The 22,205-nt window shown below is 45.2% G+C and overlaps 1 protein-coding gene across 1 annotated transcript in view; it reads left to right on the top strand.

Moving 5' to 3' along the window:
- Window positions 1-11,029: 11,029 nt before the first annotated feature.
- LOC103378311 (leucine-rich repeat and fibronectin type III domain-containing protein 1-like protein) overlaps window positions 11,030-22,205 on the top strand; it is a 13,313-nt gene continuing 2,137 nt past the window's right edge. Inside the window, exons 1-10 of the mRNA XM_025055322.1 lie at window positions 11,030-11,135; window positions 11,259-11,343; window positions 17,359-17,629; window positions 17,746-17,946; window positions 18,052-18,218; window positions 18,318-18,558; window positions 18,986-19,198; window positions 19,280-19,590; window positions 21,723-21,906; window positions 21,982-22,144. Of these exons, the coding sequence (XP_024911090.1) occupies window positions 11,132-11,135; window positions 11,259-11,343; window positions 17,359-17,629; window positions 17,746-17,946; window positions 18,052-18,218; window positions 18,318-18,558; window positions 18,986-19,198; window positions 19,280-19,590; window positions 21,723-21,906; window positions 21,982-22,144 (1,840 nt within the window). The 5' untranslated portion in view covers window positions 11,030-11,131. The remainder of the gene's footprint in view (window positions 11,136-11,258; window positions 11,344-17,358; window positions 17,630-17,745; window positions 17,947-18,051; window positions 18,219-18,317; window positions 18,559-18,985; window positions 19,199-19,279; window positions 19,591-21,722; window positions 21,907-21,981; window positions 22,145-22,205) is intronic.

Here is a 22,205-nt window from a genome sequence, read left to right as displayed (position 1 = left end):
TGGGGGTGGGGGTGGGGGTGAGGTGGCCTTCTATCTTGTTGGCCATCTGGTTGACTTGTACGAACCGTGTTCAGAGTAGTGGTAGTGTGCAGCTGGTGGCGGTCTGACCCGGCTCGGCCTGGAGTTTCCATATTATCATATAATAGACAATATTCATCCTTTCAACAACATATGGGCGTTGGCAGGTGCTGTGTTCTGTGAGGGAACTGCCGGTTAATTCCTGAGTTTGTGTGTCCTGCTTTTTGTTGTGACATATCACCTCTCTGTTTTTGGTTTTCTTGATTTGTTTATTAAATGTATTTGAAACCCAAAGCTGTCCTCCTCCTCCCCCCCTCCCCTCCTGTAGACTGTTATTACAGCTCCCCTCGCTGTCATTTTGTCTGTGCAGCACCAACTCTCTCTCCTCTGCCGCAGCTGTTGCTGCTGCATTTTTATCACCGTATTTAATTGGCTGCCTTTTATTTATTTTATGACCATGTAAATTGAATTAACCAGAAGAAGCAAAAGTGCGTCCCTGCAGGCGTTTATTACACTGACAAAACAACCTTTTTGTTTTAATAATAGAAATGGGAAGACGGCCTTTATACTGCATGAGTTTTTACAAGACGGGCGGTGGAAGTGTCTTCTACAGACAAACATCCGGTGTCGTCCTGTATTCAACAGAACACACGGCCTGACCCAGATGATTCATCGAAATCTGATTTTTGTTTAAGATTTTCAACTTATAATGGAAATGAAACAGTTATTGTCTCTCAGTCTTTAATGTAGAGTACGTAGTGCACACTACAGTGGTGTGTGTGTGTGTGTGTGTGTGTGCTTCAGTGTCTTCTGATGTGATTATTAGATTATGAATAATTTTCCTGTCATCAGATCTGACTCTTCACGTCTTCTCTCCACCCCTGCCACTTCCTCCTCACAGGAGTGTGTCCTTGTTCTCTTGTCCTCCTGTTGTCCCCCTGAGGTCACCGAGGTGACTGGAGTGTGGATCAGGCATCACAGGAGTTTACCTGAAGACTTGCTGTTCTCCACAGTCTCAGGTATGTTCAACACCTGTCTCCTTTCAGTGTGTGTGTGAGTGTGTGTGAGTGTGTGTGTACAGTTGTCCCAGAACAGATAAGAGGTGAATATTACTGCTGCTAACACTGTCAGAAGACATAGACCAGTCACTACAGTCATCAGAGCTGTGTACAGTCAGAGGAGGAGAACAGTAAGACAGGACAGACGTCATTAAAGGTGTGATGAACTTCCTGTTCATCATCTCAGCCAGTCCTGATCCAGGCCTGAAGAGTTCTCTCTCTCCTGATCCATGTGGAATAACTGGGTACTGAAGACAACAGGAGTTCCCACAGGAAGGAGAAAAGATGATGTTGGCTGCTCGACTTTCATCAAACCAAGATTAGATCTGCCATGTTTATCTGATGTGTCCCGAAGCCAATGCTGCACTTTATCTGACTTCACTCTGCTTCTTTTGTTCCGTCTTAGTTCAATTAAAAACGGTTTCTGTGGAAGGCAGTGTAGAGAAACTGGGATACAGATTAACAGACTTAAAAATACCACAGGTTTGACTGTAAGAGGAAAAGAGAGGGAGAGTCTGGGGAGGGAAGCATTGATGACTGCAAATACTGGATTCTTCTGAGAGGATTTCCTTTCAGGCTGGTGTTGTAAGAAACCAAATATGAACGAGCAGCTGAGAATACCACGATCATTAGCAGTCATGTGATGTGTGTAGGAGTGAAACCAAAAAATACTGTGAAGTACACTCTGTTACTGTGACGCTAATCATAATTATTATCACTTTACTGTGGTGGAGACTCTGCTTCATTTCCTCCTCTAATGTAAATATCAAAGCAGCCTCACAGATATCTCTCCTCCCCCATCCCCTCACCCATCCCCCTCCCCCCACCCTTCTGTAGGTAACTGACTGGTTGATAGGGCCCAGTGTGAACGACCAAAAGCTTTGTTAACTAAACTTAGACCTTAGACAAGAACTGGTTAGAGCGAGGCGGCCGCAAGTGTAAACTCCAGAAGTAAAGGAAGATGTAAATGACTGATGGAGAGAAATGAACACAGAACCAAATTCTGGCCCGTGGTCCACTAAGACTTTCTCTGATTCTTAGGAGAAATTCCATCCAGCTCTCAGTGACATCAGTAACTATAGCCAATGAGAGCAGTGCATGTGTGAGTCATCTCAGCGGTGAATCAGCGATGCATGACCAGCTCAGTGAGAAAAGCATGTTTGTGTCCAGGTCAGAAACTGGAAACTGAAACTTTAATGACGTGAACATCACCTGAGTGTCTCTGTGCAGGTGGAGACTCAGGAAGTCACTCTGTGACACAGTCACTTCACCACCGCACCATGAGTGCATTATATAAGACTGTAGCATGTCTATGTTCCCTCACCTCTACCTCCCCCCTCTCCCCCCCTCCTGTGAATGTGCAGGGACAGGGTTCAGCACCTGGGACAGCTCCAGCCTCGGTGTTTAAAAAGAACTGGTTAAACCTCTTTAGTAAAGCCGTCAGCCACTCTGAACACTGTTCAAATATTAACAAGCCTTTACTCACACACACACTCACACACTCACAGACCTTGTTGAATGCCAACACCAGGAGTGTGTTCAGTACAATTAAAAGGTTGGGAATAAAAACCAGCAGTCGTACTGTGGCTCATGTTGAGAACCACTCTACAGGATCAGACCACATGAACATGTTTAAACACGTTAAACTTTAAAAGACACACTTTTGGAACTCTTTTATTTTCCTCCTTTGGTTTTGGAGTTCTTCAAACTCCTCACCGTCTTTACCTCCATCTTTTATCAAAGTCTCCGTTCTCTTCCACATGCCGTTCAAATTCCTGATATTTTGATAAAGAAAGAAGACGTTCACACAGAGGCCCAGGATTTCTGTGTCACTTGTGTTGGAATTCGTCACCTGCCGAGACTGTCTTTGTCTGTAGTGTGCGTCTGTGCACAGACACCATGGAAACGTCTCACACCTCTCAGATAGAGTTTCTCTCACGGTTTCTCTTTTCCACTCAGTTTATTGTCGTCGTCATTAAAGACAAAGACAAAAGCATCAGTAAAACTAAATTGATTCCAGGATGAACAGCTAAGTGCATCACTTGGAAATAACTTTTAAAATGAACTGCCTTAGTCAGCAGCAGCAAGTTTGCTGCAGAACAGTCAATTAAAAGCAACCGACCTAAGTGGCTGTGAAACGGATCAGAAGCGTAGGTTTTACAGACAGATGCTGGACTGGGTTCAAAAGTACAAAGAGAAAATAAACTTTAGTTCTGGAGCAGCAAATAAAGGTTCTGTTCTTTATATAACAAAACAACAGTGGTTTGGTTCTAAGAACCGGGTTCTTTCAGTTCTTCCACTGTTGAAGATCAGGTGAGGAAAGACGTGAAACTGTGAAGACTTTTCCAGTGTCACACAGTCAGAGTTTGATGAATGACCTTCTCTGACATCACAGCGGCTCTGAGTTGGTCTCAAACTGTGTGTGTGTGTGTGTGTGTGTGTGTGTTTTCACGAACGCAGTGGAAAACCACAGAACACGACGGAGCAGAGCCACGCCTCCTCTCCTGGAGACGCAGCTCACTGCTGCCACCTCTGTGTGAAATCACATCTATCATAATGAGTCAGGGGCTAACCAGATGACACACACACACACACACACACACACGTTGCTGATGAAACCTTCTGTGTAATGGAGCAGCCAGAGTTGGAGGAGGTGGTGTTCCATCTGAACCTCTGCAGTAACCACAGCCATTGTTACAGGACTTTGAGCAGCAAAGCCGTAGCTGCTGCTGGTGTGTGTGTGTGTGTGTGTGTGTGTGTGTGTAGTGTCTCCAGTTGTAATGTGATAGTTGTTGTTAATATTTAAGCAGCATTAAAACCATCTGATGTTGGTCGCAGCCTCCAGCTCTGAAAATCAATAGGATCACAGAGGAGTGGAGAGAGTCGACCTGACTGATGTATTTTTAATGAACCCTCATGTCTCTCTCTCTCTCTCTCTCTCTTATACACACATTCAATGACAACACATGGGCGCATACACACACACTCTCTGTGTTATCATGTCCCTGTCATGATATATTTGGACATTTGGACACATGCTGGAACCAAAGATTTGTTAGTCTTAAACACAGGACGATTGGAGGACGATGATTAAAGAAGAAAGTAAACACAGCACACCACCAAATGTGACCTCTGACCTCTGGTTTTAACCCATCACCAAAGTGAACAGTGGGCAGCTTTAAGCTGCCCAGGGAGCAGTGTGTGGGGACGGTGCCCTGCTCAGAGCACCTCAGTGGCAGCTGGTGGACTCGAACCTGAAACCTACCAGACCCAAGTCCGCTTCCTGAACCACTAAGCCTCCAGTTCAGCCTGACTGGTTCACATGTTGCTGTGAACATTTTCCTCTGATTGGTAAAGTTCTGGAAGCTCAGTCCCAGACTGGTCCAGTCTGTTGGTGCGCCCCTCATGTTTAGTCCTCCTGAGCTGTATGGTATGAACACAGGCAGCCATCTCAGACAAGAACCATCCACTGCAGTTCTGCTTCCTGGTCTTAAGAGGATCTTTTGGTGTAATGTCTCCAAAGTTTGGAACTCCTGAGAGTTTCAAAAAGTCAACGTTTTTACTCTGCTGGTTTAACCGTTCAACAGTCTGTTCTCTAAAAATAATTAACTTGTCAAATTCACAGCGTTTGCCTGTAGACTCCCCCGGCTATTTTTAATGAATATCATTTAAATGCTTGATTGGAAAAATAATAAGAACTTAATTGCCAGTTGAAATAATCACCAGCAGCAGCCAGAGAGAGTTTGAATTCAGTCAGCTATTGTTTGTGGCTGCTTCTGTGGAGGAGCTGACAGAACATCTGAAATGTCCCAGAGATCCAGAGGTGGCGCTCTTTGTCCTTCCACCTGAGGAGAAAACAGACAGATAGAGGACAGTGTCCATCAGAGTGTCTCCTCTCTGACATCTATGTCAAATCTTCAACATCTAAACACCATCTCCATGAGGAGAGCTGTCTTTTACAATGAAGTGATGCTGACACTCACTGGGGCACAACCTCTCTGTTGTGTTGTTGTTGAACGCCATGATGGACACAAGAAACATACGCCACACGCTGATACAGAAAACCATTTGATTAGATTAGATTCATTTAAATTAGATTGCCACAATTTAAATGAGATTAAGTGAGATAAGATTCGATCAGTACTTCTCTAATAGTACTCTTTTTCCTCTTCCTCCTTCCGTTGGCACTCATTCTCCTTCACCTTTTATTTAATTATTCAACTATTTATACTGTTCATTTCTATACTTGTTCACATAACATCCTTATGATCACACTAGAGATAATGTGGTATACTCAGTATATATATATATAACCATGGTATGGTAATGGTATAATTGAAATATAATAATAAACAATACTTGAGATTGCAGTCAACAACACCAGACACTGTAATCCACTGTTCAGGTTTCCATATTCATCTGTCTGTCTGTCGTCTGTCTGTCTGTCTGTCTGTCTGTCTGTCTGTCTGTCTATCCATCCATCCATCATCCATCCATCCATCCATCATCCATCATCCATCTACACTTTTTCCTCCTCCTCTGTGATCTGCTGTGTTCCTACTTTTTCTACTTCATGGTCTGTTCTATAAAATGGCAGCAGTCCTTTTTAAATGGTCACACTTTTCCTCCTGTTATTTTTTTGAGGTATTTTAAAACTCCAAACGCCACACACACATTGGTGTGTGTGGCGTTTGTGTACAGGGGGACCTCTAATGAGATTTCATGGCTGCTGTAGCAATGAGAATGGATTAGTGACAAAGAGAAAGGCTGAAGGAGAGTGTAGGTGTTGCTCTGTGATAATGGGGGTCATTAACCACACACACACACACACACACACACACACACATGCCCAGCCATATGGTTACTGAATGCTCTCATCAGCTGGATGTTCCCAGTCATGTTACCATGTTTATGACCTCAATCTTCACAACATGAAGTTGGAGGTTAGAGCAGTTATTGTGTCGTCGGCATAGAGAGAAGGAAAAAACCCAACAGAAAACACAACTGTACCTCATGTGGACACCGATGTTGACTGTTTCTACGTGTGTGTTTCTCTCTCTCTTTCTCTCTGTCCGCCTCCCCCCCGTGTAGCAGCCTTTGTCCCCTTCATCCTTATCAGCTCACACCACCGCTCCCCTGTTCTTCAGTTTCCAGGTTGCAGCAGGTTTGAATAAGCGTCTCAGTGTTGGAGTGGTGTGAGTGGAGGAGGTTGGTGGATCTGGACCAAACAGTGTGTGGTTCTTCAGGTGTGAAGTGGTTCTGTTTGATGCAGGGCTCAGGTTTGGACGGTGGCACGGAGGAAGTAAATGAAAGGATTAGAGTGTGTGTGGAGTGTGTACACAGTAATTGAGAGGTGTGGCGGTCGTCATGTCTGCTGTTTGTCTTCTCCAGCCAATCACAGACAGTGTAGGCCCATAGCTCAACACTCTGAAGTCAATGTGAATTTGGAGTGTAGACGTTGGCCACTAGGGGGCAACTGCACTGCTTGCAGGGGAGTAGGGAGTTACTGGAGTCAGGGTCAGACCAGGACAGTGAAAACTTGTCTCCATAAGGATGATAGTGTTATGAATGAGTGCTGTCTGCACACCTGACTTCCTGTCAGCTGTATTTTTTTTTTGTTTCAGGCCATTTCCAGAGGTCCTCTGACCTCTGACCTCTCTTATCTGCTTCTCCTCATCCTGGACTTCTCTCATTTCTTTACACACTCCTGAACTCTTTTTTTTCTTTTTTTTCTGTCCAGACACCAGCAAACGTTTATGGATAGAATGAACTTCCAGAACATTCTCTTCAGCAGATGTTGGTGTGTGGATCCATCAACCACACACAAACAAACCTGGGGTGTGACAGTGGTGATTCTTGCTCTGTGAGGACAGCGCCCCCACGCTTTTGAAAGAGGTCAGTTACAGCTTTGAATCCCCGTTCACTTCAACAGCCGTCACTAAACGTTCTGTGGAATTCTGCCTGAGAGAAGAGCAGGACTGAAGTCCAACGTCATCTATACACTATATATATATATGGATATATATATAAAAGAGAAAATAAAAACTGAAGACATGGAGAAGAATATCTTCACGTCACATTAGTGAACAGTTATTCCTCCCCTCACTCATGTTTCTTCTGTTCTGTTGTCACTGATTAGTCTCTTCTGTCTCCTCCGTCTCTTCTGTCTCATCTGTCTCTGTCTCCTCTGACCCTCTCACACGTCCATCTTAGCTCTGCTTTTCTCTGAGCGTCTGAGGGCTCATTAGAAAACTGCTGTCAGCCACACCAGTCGGTGTTTGTGCTTCTACCAAACGTCAGCAGTCATTGTTGAGACGTGCAGGGATCAAATGTGTTTTTGGATTTCCCTCTGCTCCAACTGTCGCTCGGTGACACCAGTGTCTGGGGTTCTAACAGGCTTCAGAAGTCGAACCTGTCATTACACCTGGATTTACATGAAGTAACGTGAGGTTCTGCTGTTGTCGTCGTGACTGTCTGCTGCTGCACACACAGGCTTCATACGGAGGAGGAGGCTCTTTGGGAGGATGACTAGAATAATTGAGGAGGTGTGGCTCCATTTCTTCTGCCGTTGACTCCGTTTACATTAGGAAATAAGTCAGAGCTGTCACTGTGCTCCTGGAGCTGTGTGTGGAAGTTAAGGAAACAGAGTCAGTGGAGACATCTTTTAATCTAATGAAGGAGGAGAACCAGGAGGCACACACAGCCCCATCATCTCCTCCAACCACAGGGAGGTGGTGTTTGTTCACTCACACCTCACCTTGGTGTGACCTGGTTTGACTTTGTTCATATAAATGTACTAACTGACGTGACATGGATTCTCAGAATATTCTGACTTTGTGAAATTATTTTCAGTGATTTGGTGAAGTTAGAGAACTACATCATTTCATTCATCCATTGATCCATCAGTTTGTGTGAGGAAGATGATGAGAGCCATCAGTTTGTGTGAGGAAGATGATGATGATGATGACAGAGGTTAACCTTTGACCCCTGGTCCTTAACATAAGTCATGGACACTAAATAAGTTAGCTAAAAAGTCATTTGTGTGTGTGTGTGTGTGGTGAGCAGCAGTGTTCTTCAGAATAAAAGTCTCAGGGGTTTCATTAGTGTTTCTCTAACAGCTCCCAGCTCAGGGTTTTCTCTGTTGCCATGACTTTATTTTCTCAAACAAACAAACAAACAAACAACCAACCAGAGCCTCCACTGTCTGTGTTTTCGCTGCAGTCTCAGTCAGTCAGATGAGATGTTAGAACAAACCACCTCTGATCTTTGAACAAACCACATTCCACTGACACCCACAGGAACGCCGACCTCTTCCTGCTGCTGGCTCTGTTTTGTGGTGTGGAGTGTTTGTCACATGACCTCATGTGCTTACATTTGTATATTTTTGTTAGCTTAGCCTGTTTTATAAAATGTAACTGCCCTGAATTAGCCGCTGAGAGCCTTTTCATGTGATCACCATTATCACCGTTTTTTTTGGTTTTCCATTTTGTGTTATTATCCAATCACTTCAGCAGCGACTGCCTGCTGAGGCCGACAGGAGGCTGTGGCCTGGTCTGATGAATATGAATGAGTGCACTGTTGTTGGAGGAGTGAATGCAGCAGCAGCCAAATGTCAACGCACCAGCAGAGAAAAGAAAATGATTGGACAAATGACAAACATTTTCTTTTTCACACTTTTTTCCTGGGTGTTTCTCACTGCATGAGACAGATTTGGACCCCCACTCTACCCCCACTCTACCCCCACTCTACCCCACCACAGAGCCACAGAGCTAGTGCCATCTGTGGTAGATTAGTCTGCCTGTCTGAGCATCTTCACACACACACACACACACACACACACACACACACTGTGCTTACATTATCTGCACATTATCTTACACTTTTAGTAAACTCCTAAATGTTCCCTTGACCTTTGACCTCACAGATCTGCAGTGTTACTACAGTCTCACACACAAAAACATTTCAACATATTTTAGTTTTGTCTGTTGTAATTATAATTCTGAAAAAGAAAAACACAAAAAAGAGAACATGAATGTTTCAATAATCCGAACCTTAACAGGATAAAAGAAATAATATTTTTGTTAGTTTTTTTTTTTTAAACTCTCCACTGTGGGCGTGGGACGACATGAAGGCCGTCTTCTCCTTCATGTCGTCTGCTAGGTTTGTTCCAGTTCTCTGTGAAGACGTGTGTGTGGCCTTGTGTGTAGTTTGCATTCTAACAAAAGCTTTGTCTAAGCCACAGTGTTTGTCATGATCCGATCCTCAGCTGTGACCCACACTGAGGAACACTGAGGAACACTGAGGAACACTGAGGAACACTCTCAGCCACAGTGGAGTGCTGTGATGTTTATATCAACATCACAGTGTTGAGATTTCTCTTCACTCACATTTGAATTGTGACCATTTAGAACCTGAAAAGACCTGAAATTGAACTTCTCCGTTGTGATTTATTCCACTTGTCTCAGTGACGGTCAGGCCTCTGTAGCATTACTGTCCAGTAGGGGTCAGATTTCACCAGGTTTGTGTCCTGCCCTGAACTCTAGCGTTGTGCCGTTCTGACTGTACTCCTCTGATTGTAAGTGTATGTTGTGACCTGCTGGAGCAGAGCAGCAGCACGGACTGAGGCTCAGGCTGGAGTGATTACTGATGAAGGATAAACATGCAGCACAGAGTGGGAGGTGGGCTGCAGGAGGCCACAGTCAACACATATTTTTAGACACAATAAGAACCAAAAGAAAAAATCAACAATCCCAGCTCATCCTTGTATCTCATCATCATCACCTCCTTCTCCTTCATCTCCTCCGTCTCTCTCTGTTTCCCCCCTCACAGCCAGGATCAAACATTAATGCCTCAGTAAACAAATGTTTGTTCTGCTCCTCCCCCAGCCTCCACTGGAACCTTTTTCTCTCTATTTATTCCTCCCTTCAGGTTTTTATCTGCATTTATTACTCTGTTTTATTTCTGCAGCATCACCCCCACCTCCCACCCCCCTCCTCTCTCTCTCTCTCTCTCTCTTTCTGTTTGTGTGTGGGAATGCAGCAGACAGCAGCAAGATTTCTTTTTCTACATCTTTTCCTGCTTGTTTGGATTTAATTCAACTTGATAAATACAGAAACAACTTCCTAATGAAATATAATTCATCATCATCGTCACCATAAACAGCACATTACATATTACATTACTGTTAGAAACTGTTTATGGTGACGATGTAATGTAACATTACATATTACATTACTGTTAGAAATATTATTACCATCACCTCCATCACCTCCATCATCATCATCATCATCATCATCAGCCTCTGTCATGTTTATATAACATATATACCTGTGAAGCAGCAGCTAACGTCAGGACAGAGACACTGAGACCCTGTTTCTCTCCCTTCACTCAGTGGTGGTCAGTCCACCGTGCTGTGACTCAGATGTTTACACACACAAACACACACACACACACACACAGCCTTCTCTAATCCACCTGCACTGACCATCAGCTGCAGATTCATTCTCACTACATGAATAATTAGTGTATCACCGAGTCCTGATCAATACTTGTAAATCAATTGATCTCTTACATTGATCCTTTACTCAGAAGATTCTCTGGACTCAACCAGAGGCCGATGAACAGAAGATTAGAGTAAAGTCTTGGAGGCTGAAGGAGAACCAGAGCTTGATCATCATTTACTGATGCGTATGATGCAGGTTTTTAAAGACTATCATTTACATCTTTTGTGTTTTCCATCCTTCCATTCTTTTCCTTTGCAGGTTTCTGTGGGTGTGTGTGTGTGGGGGGGGGGGGGGGGGGGGGGGGCTGTGTTCTGTGTGTGTCTGTGTGACGACTGTGGTGTAATCAGAGACATCTTCAGATTTTACCCTGATCACAGAGAGTCACTGAGAAGATGTGCCGTTATATCAGACCGAGAGATATTTCTGTCTCTTCCCAACAATTCACACACAGAGAGGAGGAGGGGAGGAAGATAAGCTGAGGGACCAACAGTAGAGACTTAGCTCTGACCATCTGCCAGCCTTCAGTCTCTGCCAACACACAGTCTGGTTTTCATGAGTTAAGAAATCCAGAAACTCTTTGACAGGAAATATAAGATATACTTTTTTTTGTGGACAAATCAATGACTATGTGTGTGTTTGTCTCGTCCTCCTCTCCTCTCCTCCTCCCACTTTTCCACAGATTCCTCTCTTTCTGGTCGTCACTCGACGTCACTCCTCACGCCTCCATCAGAGACACGCCTCCATCAGAGACACGCCTCCATCAGGTGGGTTTGACTTTATCTATTTTTTATTTGTTCATTGTTGTTTATTTACTATACATGTGAAGGTCAAAGCTTTAAGTTTCTCTACTATCAGCCATGTGTTCCTCAGTCGGTGTTTCAACCAGAGGGTTGTGGACCACAGAGTGTTCATGGTTCAGACAATCATACAATATATGTAAACATTAAGAATTGATAATTAAACTCAAGTCATCTGGGACTGTCATGTCCATTCACCTTTGCTAATTGTTTGGTTGTGTTGTCCAAACCCCGGTGCCTGTGGTCTCTGCTGACAGGGGTCACACAGAGGTCAAGTCAGGGAGACTGTTCAGCTCAGCAGACACAACAACTGCAGCGTTGACATGAAATGTTGTTGATTGTTTGATTTTGAAGCCTAACTGTAACAGGACACTCAGACCACTTCACGGTGCCTTCAAATTTAATCTTTGTTTTTTATAATCATAACTGTGTGTTTCTCATTACCCATGATTCTTCTCTCCACTCTGAGTGTCAGGTTGTCATCTTCACTGTTGTTTCTAAAGAGTTTGTGGGTCATTTTTGTTGTTGTGTATTTACACACACACACACACACACAGGGCTCATTATCTCCCTCAGAAGCAGGACGCCCTGATTATTATGGTGATGCTGTTATTTTTACAGTTGTTTCTGTAATTTCGTTTCATTGGAAGATAACAGACAGAAAATGAGAAACAGACGACCAAAACAAAAGTGTTTTAAAATCCCTTTCTTCCTGACCAGGCAGTTTATCTGCGCTGTGTCCTGATTGGACGTGAATTAATTGACAGCACACAGAGTCTGTGTGTGAACTGCTGATAAAGATGATGATGATGAAGAGCAAAAGTCAACCATCCACGGAAATAAACACATTTAACAGCAGCAGAGACACAGTCAGTCAGTCAGTCAGTCACAACAGGAACATCTGCAGAGTCAGTGTCAGTAGTTGTTGTTTAAAACAATGATCTTCACCAATGGAACGACTGTAGTTTGAAGAAGGCACTGCTGACAACATCTGTAGACCTGAGTGATGAAGTGGAAATATATTCTACTCATTTGTCTTTCATCCAACCACAGTGAACATCTGCTCAATTCTCTCTGCTGGCTTTGTTTTGGGGTTTTTTAACCACGGTGCAAATTTTCAATTTTTTATTAACTTTTCATTTGAAAATCCACTGTAGACGAGTGTCGTTCAGCCTCAGTTTGGTCCACTGTAAAATTCCTCTGTTGGACGCTGTTTTTCCATGACTTAGCATCTTTTCCCTATCTCCTCTTCATCAGCAGTTTACCCTGCCGCAGTCAGTCAGTGTGTGTGTGTGTGTGTGTGTGTGAGATCTGGTACTCCTCCAAAGTCAATGAGACACAATCAGAAGTCATCTGTAATCAGTGAGGAAACAGCAGAGACTGCTCAGCAAAATCACTCTGATTTTTAAAGTTTTCCTCCCGGAAAAAACAAGATAAAAAAAATTCTGCTGACTCAGGTTCACCTAGATCCACGGTCCACTAAAGGTCAGTGACCTCTGAGAAGGACTGTCAAGTCAAAGAAGAATTGTTTCTGGGGGCCAAATATGCTGTGGTGTTTTTGTCCCTCTGTCAACACAGTTAAAATACACTGACTGTGGACAGACAGACTGTGGACAGACTGACTGTGGACAGACTGACTGTGGACAGACTGACTGTTACAGACTGCCTGTTACAGACTGACTGTGGACAGACTGCCTGTTACAGACTGGTCACAGCTCAGACACTGAAGCCCCTCCCTCCATGCCCTGACACCCATTACTGTAACCTACCACTGTGTCTCTAATCAGCTGCTGCCCTCTCACAGCACCTGCTCTCACCTCTGACCTTTTAACCCATCTGTGAGAACATTGACCTTTGTCACTGTAACTTTGTTCTGGTGTGTACTTAACCATTGAGGTCAGGGGTCATACATACAGGAGAACTGAGGTCAAGTGTGTTGGTGGGTGAGGCTAACAACATGATGTAAACATAGAAAGGATCAGAGATGCTCCTTCCTCTGTAGTTATTCAAACGGCCGTCGGCTCCCTGACCTTTGGTCCTGGCTGTGGATCAGAACTTGTTGTTGTTTTCTGTGGCTGTGTTTTTTCAGGTTGTGTGTGTGTGGGGGGGATCTGTTTTTATGGCCTGTCTGGTTTTGGCTGTCTTTGTGTTTTATTCTCCGGCGTCCACGCGTTTTAAAGATGCAACAGGAAGTGATTCATTATTTATTCAAAAAACAACAGGACGTTCCAAGAAGAACTCTGGGGTTGATTACACAACGACTGAGTGTAAATACTGAAGGTGTCAGTCTGGAGGGAACTCAGAAACCATTCCTCTGTTGACCTGCAGGGGGCCTTGTTGTTTAGCTGATACTCTCCTCTCAGCTGTTGTTGATGTTGCACTGTTTCAGGCTCCCATTGGACGAGTTGGTTGTGATTCAAACGTCCTCTAGAATGAACCATCCCATGAGCACGTCATCTTCTGATGTTTTTACATAAATGTCATTCAAATAATATTTAATATTTACACTGCACATAAAAAGTCAACCTCGTCCATAAACTGATATTGTTATCAGTCTGGTACCACATGTGGCTCAGGGACCCAGTGGTTGAGCCCCGTCTCCTGCTCCTTCGTGCCTCAGTCTTTTCCCTGTGCTGCTGATTTGAACCTGCCAGGTGAGAACAAACCCAGTTTCCTTCTCAGAGGTGACTCCTTCATTAGAGCCCTCCTCTGGAATCCAGTCATGTACTTGAAATGGCTGAAGTAATGAAGCGTCTGCGGCGGTGCAGCAGCAGAAGAAGGTGATGAACTCCTTCTCTTTCTGCCACAGAAAAATGAAAGTGTCACGTGACAGTTTTATGAGAAGCTGCTTGAAAGGTTTAAACCCAGAGCCAGAGACGTCTTCATAAATCTGCTTTATGGAAATCCTGCCCTGCCATACATCAACGCCACTGCAGGTTTGACAGGGTGACTTGAGGATACCACTAGCTGTCTGTGTGTGTGTGTGTGTGTGTGTGTGTGTGTGTGTGTGGTTGAGGGGGGGGGGGGTAAAATGCTTGTGGGGACCCTCTGTACTTGTGGGGACATTTTTCAGGAGTCAAAACCAAACTGTATATTCACACTGTAGTAGTATTTGTGTGGCAGCGGTACACAGGACTGTGGAAAGTTTCAGCTGTCATCAAATTTGAGCCTTTTCCAGTGAAGAAAGCAGACGATGGTTCCCAACAACATGAAACATCGTCCTTTGATCCTGGGAATTTGAATTCAGAGAAAAAGTTCAAGTGTGGTTGTTAGCCTGAGAGCTAAGACACGACTGAAGTCAGCTCTACACTGTCACTGAACAACACCATGACACACTGCTGTGTGGTCAGGGGGTCAACACCAGGCAGACTAGTGACGTAAATCCTCACCACATGTATTTTGGTTCATTTGTTCTGAGTTGAAGATAGTGTAAGTTGAACTGAGCGGCGCCTGTCCGTCAGTCTCCTCCCACCCTGAAGCTCTCACTGCAGTCAGAACACTGACGACCAGTGAAGGTTTTCACAGGAAAAAGCTAAAAAACAAAGTGCTAAAATAAAAACTTCTTAATCAGTGAGAAACATGGATGAAAGAAACAATGTAACCACTGTGAGGCGCAGTTTCACCCTGTTGACACTGATCATGTTGAAGTCGGTTCATATTTCAGACTGAAATGATCAAAGGTTGGTCTGATGAGAGAGTCCGGTTCTCAGTTATTGATTATTGATAAAAACACAACCACATCCTCTCGGTTTGTCTTTTTTCTTTTCTTCTCTTATTTTCCACACATTCCCTGATGTTTTTTCATCAGCCTGCTTTTTTGCCGATTCATTTTTTTTTACGTCACCACAAACATTTTCCTTCTCTCTTCCATAATGACACCATCACACTGATGATGTGTCCTCTGCCTTCAGCAGAACACAGTCTGCTCACTCAGCTGTGTCTGCGCTGTAAAGTCACTGCACACCACCACCATCCTGACGGTGTCTGGAGGTGTAGAGGCACCGGGGACGTGTCCCAGCAGTCAATCATCAGAGCTTCACTTCACCCTGCTGACCCCAGACCCCAACCATGCTGCTCAGCGGAATCATCTTCCCCAGAGACTGGGATTACAGCTGGCACCATTACACGCAGGGTGGAGGAGAAACCCTACTCACCTCCACCTAAATAACAAGAAGAATGGGAAAAATGTTCCATAAATAATGTGGAAGTGAAAAAGAAGCACTTCCCTGAGACAAACTTTGTTTATGGTTGTGGTTGTGGTCGTTCAGTAAGTTGATTATTGTTGTCACACTGGGAAAATGAGGACGGTCCTCTAAAACCAGAATAAGGTCAATGCAGAGAAGATCCTGACACATCAACACTATCTTCATCATCATCATCATCATCATCAGAACACTCTATCAGAGGTGTGATGATCTAGTCCGTCAGTCAGCCCCATTTTTCCTCCACCGTTCCACTCTTCTACACCTGCTCTCACCTGAGGGTGGATGTAAATGAGCTCATCTGTTAGCAGAGGCCTCGGCGGATTCACAGGTTCATTTCATTTGTACCTTTTTCACTGACGTAAGTATAACCTTAAAAACTCCACTGTGTTGTGGTGGTGGTTTTTGTTTTTTTTCTGACAGTATTCGTCTGCCTCTCCTCATGTGCAGGACCATCCCTGGACCAGCTGCACTTTGACCAGTCCTCATTTACAGAGTCATAAAGAAAGAAAACACCTTTGAGCCAAGCTGTAAAAAGTACTAATGACGCAGCTACTGTATCATTACTGCAGTACCAACTGATACTACGTTTGGGAGCAGGGGTTCTGAGAGGCCCGAGGAGAACCAACATTAAACCCATGTCAGGCAGAACCAGAGCTGTTTATCATTTCCTCACTCTGTGTGGAGGTCCAGTCAAATGACTCCTCCATCAGGACAGGGTTCTCATCCATCTGTCTGAACAGTGAGCTTCATCAGGACGAGGCCGGACAAACCTCTGACACGAGCACTCATTTGGTTTATAAATGAAAAGTGTTTTTGAAGGGAGAGAATCAAAGACATAAAACTCTTAGACAGAGACATTTGTCTCATTAGTCTGAGAACAGTTGTCCAGGGATCACGTCTGTTAGACTCCAGGAACCGCCTGCTGGTAAGTTAGTGTGAATGGATGGTGTGAATGGATGGTGTTAAAGAGTTCTTTTCAAGAGGGATCTCTGTGATGAAGAGGCTGCAGGTCCGGATCAGGGTTTATGGAACGCTACTAATGACATGCTAACGGATGTAGGATTAGAGTGGATTATGATGAAATACAATGGATTACAGTGGATTGAGAGAATCCAGAGAATAGCAGAATATGGGTGGTTGACACTGGGCCTCTTATTGAAATGTCATTTTGTTTGACTGTAATTCTCATTACAACCACACAGGGATGCTGCTGTCAGCTCGGTTCTCCAGCAACCAGTGGAGTTGATGAGGCACAGTTTATAATGACAGTGTTTTCCTCGATCGTACACTTCAATCTCATCGTGTCACGGTCACTTCCTGTCAGGCGTGCCAGTGGTTAGACGTCAGTCACCTTCTGATTAAATCCAGTTTTAATGGTGAAAAGGAAACACCTCGTTTGGCTGACTCCCTCTCCAGAACGGCAGCAGCTTATTCTGGCTTAAACCTGTTTAGTGTGGAGTCCCAGCAGCATTAGAGCAACAACAACATCTGAACGCTGACATTTTCACACAAACAACAAAACCTCCTCTCCAGTGCTGGCCCAGTTTTCACACCAAGGTTTTTAGAGCAGCAGACTTGAAGTTCACTGATCAAACACATCAGCCGAGTCTCGGTGACATCACAGAAGGAGCTCCTGGTAGAGCTTGACCTCTTGACCTCCTTCTCTCATCAAGTGGGGTTAAAACTAAACCAAGTGTCAGTGAAGTCAGTTTTTGTTTCTCCAAGAAAGAAAAACAATCACAGTCATCAATTCTTCATGTTTCCGTTTCTTTTACAGCAGGAGAGGAGCCATGGACGTCTGCTTTCCCCTCCTTCTCCTCCTCCTCTTCATGGTTCTCCTGTCCTCCCTCCCCACCCGCATCTCCGGCATGCTTTGCCCTAAACGCTGCACCTGCCAGAATCTGCTGCCCTCCTACACGGTGCTGTGTGCCAAGACAGGCCTCCTGTTTGTTCCTCCCAACATCGACCGTCAGACGGCAGAGCTCAGGCTCATGGACAACTTCATCACATCACTGAGGCACCGCGACTTTGCCAACATGACCAGTCTGGTCAGAGCTGCTCTGAAATTATTATTATTATTTCAGTAACAATTCCACTGTTGACCTTTGATCTCAGGTGGTACAACAGTAGTGCACCTGGTTCTGAACATGTTCTTTCCTCTCAGATCCACCTAACCCTGAGCAGAAACACCATCAGTCAGATCCTACCCTACGCCTTCGCCGACCTCCAGGACCTCCACGCTCTCCACCTGGATGCGAACCGCCTCACCACCTTGGACGACTCCCACTTCCAGGGCCTGGTGAATCTGAGGCACCTGATTCTGGCCAACAACCAGCTGCACAGTATATCAGAGGGAGCCTTCCAGGTACAGCCGCTGCTGCACACCACCGTCACTGGTGGGGACCAGTTGAATGCCTGTTTGAATGACGAACTGTCATGGTGATGACCCTGACACCTTATCTCTCTCCAGGACTTCCTGGAAACCCTGGAAGACTTGGATCTGAGCTACAACAACCTGGTGGACGTCCCCTGGGAGACCATGGCCATGTTGGTCAGTGTCAACACACTGAGTCTGGACCACAATCTGATCGAGAGTGTACCGGAGGGGATTTTCTCCAACCTGCACAAACTGGCCAGGTGAGTGTCACAGGGAGGCGCTGTTGTCTTCTTCTTCATCCATCCACCCATCCATCCATCTATCTCTGTGCTCTCTCATCTCTGTTGTTCCATCTGCAGACTGGACATGACGTCAAACAAACTGAAGAAGATTCCTCCAGACCCTCTGTTCCTGCGGATCCCAGTCTACGCTAAGATGAAAGGTTCTCCTCTCACGGCTCTGGTTCTGAGTTTTGGTGGAAACCCATTACACTGTAACTGTGAGCTGGTGTGGCTCCGCCGACTGACCAGAGAAGACGACCTGGAAACATGTGCCTCACCAAAAGATCTGGCTGGAAAATATTTCTGGACCATCAGAGAGGTTAGTAGCTGTGAGGTCAGAGAACCTCACACATTCACAGAAACAGTTTCATCAGTTTAGCCTGAAGTGGTACTTCAGGCGATACAGAAAAAATATTTTTGTTTTTATTGAAAAAAAAAAACAACTTTTCTGAAGCTGAAAATGAGAAGCTCATTCTCCCCAACATTAAAGTGTAGTAGGTTTCCACATCAGAGAAGATGATGTTCAGACCTGCAGAAACATTCATCAGTGATCACTGTAAGAGGATTAGTCTGGAGCAGAGGTCGAGCCCAGGTCTGTGGGTCAGAGTCAGAGCAGCTTCAGCTTCAACTGAAAAACTGACCAAGACGTCTGGGCCACAGATTATTATTATCCTTATTTTAGGCTGGATTATGTCACAATAACCCACGACTCTATCAGATGAAATACATCCAACTCTTCTCTGCAGGAGGAGTTTGTCTGTGAGCCGCCAATGATCACACGTCACACCTCCAAGATGTTTGTGATGGAAGGTCAGGAGGTCAGCCTGCGCTGCAAATCTGTTGGTGATCCTGAGCCTTCAACCCACTGGGTCAGCCCTGATGGGAAGCTCATTGGGAACACGTCCAGAACCGTCTGCTATGAAAACGGGTCACTGGACATCCTGAAAGCTTCTGTGAAGGTAGAGCTTGGGTTGATTAGAAATGTGGTCACGTGACTTCAGTGACACTTTGACACAGAAAGACTTTGTTGTTTTTTTTAGGATTCTGGAAAGTTCACCTGCATTGCATCCAATGCCGCCGGGGAAGCAACTGCCCCGGTCGAGCTGGTGGTCAACCCTTCACCACACTATGACCCTAAACTGGACCTGGACCCGGGGCCGTCAGACATTCCCACATCCATCAAGTCCAACGTTAGCGGAGGTCAAGTGCGTGCCGAGCAGCAGAGGGTGAGTGTGTCAGACCTCACGTCCAGCTCTGCCACCATCAGATGGCCGCCACAGAACCACATCCCAGGAGTCCGCATGTACCAGATCCAGTACAACAGCTCCACGGACGACATTCTCATATACAGGTATGACCTTAGGGATACGGGTTTCAAAAAGAATAATCTGATTTGGTTTGAATTCAGGTGCAGATCAAATGAAAATAGTCCGTTTGGGTCAAGTTGAGGTTAATTAAAGTAAAGTTCTTAGTCCTAGACAGAAGAGTCTTCCTAAATCACATGAGAACCAGGCCCCAGGACCAGTCCAAATGAACCAGGATCCTCATAGATGACAGACAACATCAAACAAACTTTGTTTTATTTCAGTCCCATCTGAGCTGTAATTTGCAGTAAAATGTGAAATTAAAAAAATGAAAACATATAAAGATCCTAGGAGTTATTTAAACATGCTGCTTCATAAGGAGGTCAGAGATCATTAGGGGTCACCAACCTCCTCCTGTCACATGATCTGCACATGTGAGGTGTTTGGAGACGTGAGGTGGCTAACAGCAGACCAGAGCCTATTTTAACCAACTATCAGCACAGCCAATATTGTATGGTCCCATCAGCCAGCACTGTTGCCTAGCAACATCACTCAGTGAGTGGTTACATTTGGAAGTGAAGCAGATGACAGTCAGTGTCAATGACCTAAAATCTGTGATGAATCTGAAAACAGAGGTGCGTTCAGTGTCTAAAACCATCACCACAGACTGGACCTGAGCAGGTTCTTACAACTGTGGACCAATGGGTGGCAGCGAAGACTCCTTCAAGTTAGACAGATGGTTCTCCAGGTCAGGTCTGCAGATGAGAGAACTACTGTGATGTCTCCGCGTCATGTGATGTGTCCATGTACTCAGGGTCTAGGGTGAGAAAACAGCTTTGATCTGTGGCCCTGAGTCAGTCACTGCTGCTGCTGCTGTTGCTGCTTTTGACCACATGAGTGCGACATTGTGCACAACTACTGGCTGTAGCTATAGCTGTGGTTGTAGCTGTCAACAGGTACAGGTGTGACATCATGTTGTCCAGTTGTGAGACTGTGTTTCACATCAACAGCTGTTGTCATCACATTGTCTTTTATGTTGGCACTGTGTTCAGTACAGACATGAACTGTGTTGACAGCGCCACCTGCTGACTGATGAAACACCAACACATTATATTTCCCTGTGTTTGTTGGTTTGACACCACAGTCTGGAGGTCAAACAACACTGAGGTGATTTCTTCCTGTCCCATGCTCAGACCTGAGGTTAGGGTCCACGTCGAGGACCTTCGTGTTTCTTCTGCAAACATAACCAACAACAAACTGCAGGAGTTTTGCTGAAATAAATAGTCATGGGCCTAATGTGTGTGGAGTTCACATGTTCTCCCTGTGTGTGTGGGGTTAGTCTCTGTGAATCCTGTTGTAAATGTAGTGTCCATAGTTTAGCTCCGCCCTCTACTGCTTCGTGCTGTGAAAAGGAATGAATGTTAGAAAGTGAATGACCCTGACCTCCCCGGTTCACACTGATGACCCCCTCTGAATGAATGCAGAACTGCAGCTAATGCACACAGTCCTCCGTGGTTACCCTGAATCAGCGTTGACAGGAGAAGCAGCTGTGAGCTTCTCTCCTCTGACCACTGTCATGTGATCAGTAAGGAGCCAATCACAGAGACTCACCTACGTCTCTCCACCTGTAGGGATCCAACCTCTGTCAGGGCTTCATGCCTCCATATTCACTGCTTCTATTTCACACCACTCCAGTGTGAATAATCCTGGGCATAGTTCCCATGATGCTTCACTCACTTCACATTAACAGACGACACCGCCTCACCCTCTCTGCAGCACTGCTCCTTCTCTTTGCCTTCTCCATTGCTCCCCCTTTTCTCCATCACCATCTGCACTCAGATCAGTTCAGAGAGCTAAAGCGCCCCCTACAGACAAAAACTATTCACTTTTGTTCAACTAAGTCATTTCTTTTCTATGTATTCTTAGCTCTGCCCTTTCTCTTTCCTGGCTCCTCTCAGCACCACCTGCCCACTCTGTCCTCCGTCTGCATTTTCATAGAAAACTAAACGTGTAGCACACTCCACTGCTCCAACCTTCCCTCACCACATTCATCAGTGATGGCTGACTCTGTTATTTATTTGTGTCACTAAAACAGTCACATCAGACAGACTGAGCTGAGAGCATGGAAGAGTAAAGTTCTGAAATAAAAAGTCACGTTTTGTTTTTTTTTCTCGTCCAGGATGATTCCAGCCAATCACAAGTACTTCCTGCTCAGTGACCTGGCTTCCTCCCGGGACTACGAACTGTGTGTTCTGGCCGTGTATGATGACGGTATCACGACCCTGACCGGCACCAAACTGGTGGGTTGTGTGTCCTTCAGCACAGAGTCGGAGTACGGACGCTGCCACTCCATACGAGACCAGGTGAGTGTCAGGAGGAGAAGCAGGAGTCATGACAAAGTCATGTGTTTCTGACTGTCTGTTTACCTTCATCAACAGTTTCTGGGAGGAACCATGATCATCATCATCGGTGGGATCATTGTGGCCTCCGTCCTCGTCTTCATCTTCATCCTCCTAATGAAATACAAGCTGCACAGTAACCACTACAAACAGAAAGCTGCAGCACGACATGCCAACGTCTGCTCCCAGACCAATGGAGGAGGTGGAGGAGGAGGAGGAGCCAATGTCTTGTCTTTGCCTCCTTCCTCCTCCTCTGCACTGGC

This window comes from Cynoglossus semilaevis, chromosome 4 (assembly GCF_000523025.1).
Source record: "Cynoglossus semilaevis isolate Cse_v1.0 chromosome 4, Cse_v1.0, whole genome shotgun sequence".
Taxonomy (NCBI): Eukaryota; Metazoa; Chordata; class Actinopteri; order Pleuronectiformes; family Cynoglossidae; genus Cynoglossus; species Cynoglossus semilaevis.
This window is presented reverse-complemented; position numbering and strand designations above follow the sequence as displayed.